This window comes from Limulus polyphemus, unplaced genomic scaffold (genome assembly GCF_000517525.1).
Source record: "Limulus polyphemus unplaced genomic scaffold, Limulus_polyphemus-2.1.2 Scaffold452, whole genome shotgun sequence".
Lineage (NCBI taxonomy): Eukaryota > Metazoa > Arthropoda > Merostomata > Xiphosura > Limulidae > Limulus > Limulus polyphemus.
The window spans coordinates 184,438-187,687 of record NW_013666062.1 but is presented as its reverse complement, the minus strand read 5'-3'; the positions used below and the strand labels follow the sequence as shown (position 1 = coordinate 187,687).

Sequence of the window (3,250 nt, the reverse complement as noted above, 5' to 3'; positions counted from 1 at the left end):
AATGTCTTTCATGAACCAGTTTTTTTTTTTAAGTTTTGTCATAACCACAGTAGTGATAACTTGTTAATGTCTTTCATGAACCAGTTTTTTTTTTTAAGTTTTGTCATAACCACAGTAGTGATAACTTGTTAATGTCTTTCATGAATCAGTTGTTTTTTTAATGTTTTGTCATAACCACAGTAGTGATGACTTGTTAATTCCCTTCATGAACCAGTTTTTTTTTAGTTTTGTCAAAACCACAGTAGTGATAACTTGTTAATACCCTTCATGAATCAATTGTTTTTGTGTTAACCACAAAAGTATATTATGTTGCATTGAGGATCATATGATTATTAATGAAATTTTCCTTTTTTTTTCAAAAGTAGGAAAAATAAATTTTCATATACATTTCTATTCTGTATAATACAACAGTCACTATAAAACAAGAAAGATGTAGTAAAGACTCTATTGTTAGTAACAGATTTTATTCATTATGTAGTATTATAGCATTGTCAAGATATTCTCTCTCTCTTTCAGGAGCAAGACCCAGTAGCATTAGGACCTCTAGTTGTGACAGCAGCTCGAAATGCCCTTACAATGCGTTATTATCTTTTACCATTCCTCTACACACTCTTTTTTAGAAGCCACACTGCTGCTGAGACAGTTGTTCGACCTCTTTTCTTTGAGTAGGTGCTTACAATAATATTATCACCTACTGTTAAAGAAATATTCTAGAAAAAATCTTTTTATTGAATTGTTTACTTTTAGCTAGAAACAGAACAGTATTATGACGTTTTATAAGAACAAGAAATGTTACTGATGATTGTAGAATTTCAAAATAATTTTACAAAATTAGTAGTGAGTAAAAAATAAAGTAGATATGTTTCATAAATTGCCTTTTTATTTTTTTGTTAACTGGTATTATCCAAACTTAGCATTAGTAATATTAAAGGTATCACAAATAACAATAAACATCTATGATATTTTAACATTTAGGTGTCTTACTATACTTTAACTGTATAATAATTAGTGCCATTTCATTTCCCTGAGTTTTATCAATAACCAAAGTGCTTCTCTATGTATTCAGAGATGTAGAAGGTGTGGTGATGTTTGAGTTTTATATAGTAGTAGTAGATCTGATTTTGTGTTTTACTAACCTATATGTTATAATTTTCTTTTTTTTAAAAGCAAAGTTTTCAGAAATTATATAAACTATAATATTCCTTATTCTTCAGCTATATGTCTTTCAGTTGTACCATCGTTGAATTGTTTGACATAAATCAAGTACTCTTTTACTTTGATAATGGTTGTTATATTTAATATGTATATGTTAGGATATAATAGTTTTAAGTTATAAATGGTATCTAAATTTACTATATGATTCATATTGATAAAATATAAAAACATATGATAGTTTCCTTGTTTTATTAATGCAGACTAGATGCATACAGCTTAAGCACACATGCTACTGACTGACATGAATATGTGCTTGACATTCCCATGAAAACCGTGTGGTGCGATATTACACTAAACAAACCATAAAAATCTCCACGTTTTGAACAAACTTATAATCTGCATAAAAGCAAACTCCAACTTTTTTATAATCTTTTATATTATATTGTTAACAATCCAAGATATTTATTTTATCTGACATTTGCAACTGTGATCTATGATTTAACATATACTGTTGTTGTTAGGATCTGGTTGATTAATTTGCTGCTTTTTAAGTGTCTGGAAATCTGAAAGATTTTCCATTATTCTTATCTGAAAATGTTGTAGACTTTAACTTTTGAACATTGTGAGTTACTATCATTTTTTTTTCTTCAAATTAATGCCTTTGATAATGTTTTAATTACTGTGTCTTAGGTTCATAGTAACCAGGGAAAACTTAATTCATAATACTCAGATTAATTAAACTAGCCATAATTATTCAGAGTCTAGATCCAGAGAGTTATTTCTTTATGGTATTTTTTCACTTAAATTGTATTTTATTATTTTGGGGTTGTGTGTGCATTATAAGACAGACAGTCAAATCCCACTGTTCATTGGCGATAGCTCTAGAGTTTGAGGTGTGTTAATTTAACTATTTGCCTTTCCTTTAACCTGTCAGTTCAAAACTGAATGTCTGGTGCAGGTTATTAAAAGTATTAATCTAAATAGTTATATCAACTGGTTTTATTTATACAAGACAGAAGAAAAAAAATTTATTTGTTCATAGGTGCTACTGGAAATTATTTGTGATAAGTATCAAATTATCGTAGGTATCATAGAAAATAATAAATATTAGAAATTCCATTATCTGTAATAAAAGAGAAAGTTTATATATTACAGTGTGTTATGGTATTGTCTACAGGTATCCAGAGGACAAGAATACCTACACAGTGGAGACACAGTTTTTCTGGGGTTCTGCACTTATGGTCATTCCTGCTCTATATGAAGTATGTAATGTGGGTTCTAAGTTATTTAAGCATTTTTTACCATTATACTGTACTTCATCAGAGAAGTTATGTTAGTTTCATTATCCTTGGATTTGGTACTACATGCATCGTGTAAAAGTAAATATATTACTCAAGTTTGTTTTACATTTTAGATTTTCATGCTCTAGTACATTCATTATCTATTATATTGAGATATTAGCAGTTATGATGGGAAAAAAGTACAAGATAATGTTTCATATTTTATTATATCAGTAGGAATACAAAATTGTGGTTCATATATACTATCTCAGTAAGGACATAACATCCTGGTTCAGTATATTGTTTTGTTAGTAATGATACAAGATTGTGGTTTAGTACATATTGTTATGTCACTAATAAAACAAGACCATGATTCAGAATTATTGTTTTGTCAGTAACGATACAAGATTGTGGTTTAGTACATATTGTTATGTCACTAATAAAACAAGACCATGATTCAGAATTATTGTTTTGTCAGTAACGATACAAGATTGTGGTTTAGTACATATTGTTATGTCACTAATAAAACAATACCATGATTCAGTATTATTGTTTTGTTAGTAATGATACAAGATTGTGGTTTAGTACATATTGTTATGTCACTAATAAAACAAGACCATGATTCAGTATTATTGTTTTGTTAGTAATGATACGAGATTGTGGTTTAGTACTTATTGTTATGTTATTAATAAAACAAGACCATGCTTCAGTATTATTGTTTTGTTAGTAATGATACAAGATTGTGGTTTATACTTATTGTTATGTTATTAATAAAACAAGACCATGCTTCAGTATATTGTTTGTCAGTAACGATA

General features: G+C 28.1%; 1 protein-coding gene across 1 annotated transcript in view; it reads left to right on the top strand.

Annotated features, from left to right (window-relative positions):
* The window catches only part of LOC106458373 (lysosomal alpha-glucosidase-like), a 43,686-nt gene that overhangs the window by 31,299 nt on the left and 9,137 nt on the right, over nt 1-3,250 (top strand). The window contains exons 12-13 of the mRNA XM_013917880.2: nt 517-665; nt 2,333-2,417. Coding sequence (XP_013773334.1) covers nt 517-665; nt 2,333-2,417 — 234 coding nt within the window. The remainder of the gene's footprint in view (nt 1-516; nt 666-2,332; nt 2,418-3,250) is intronic.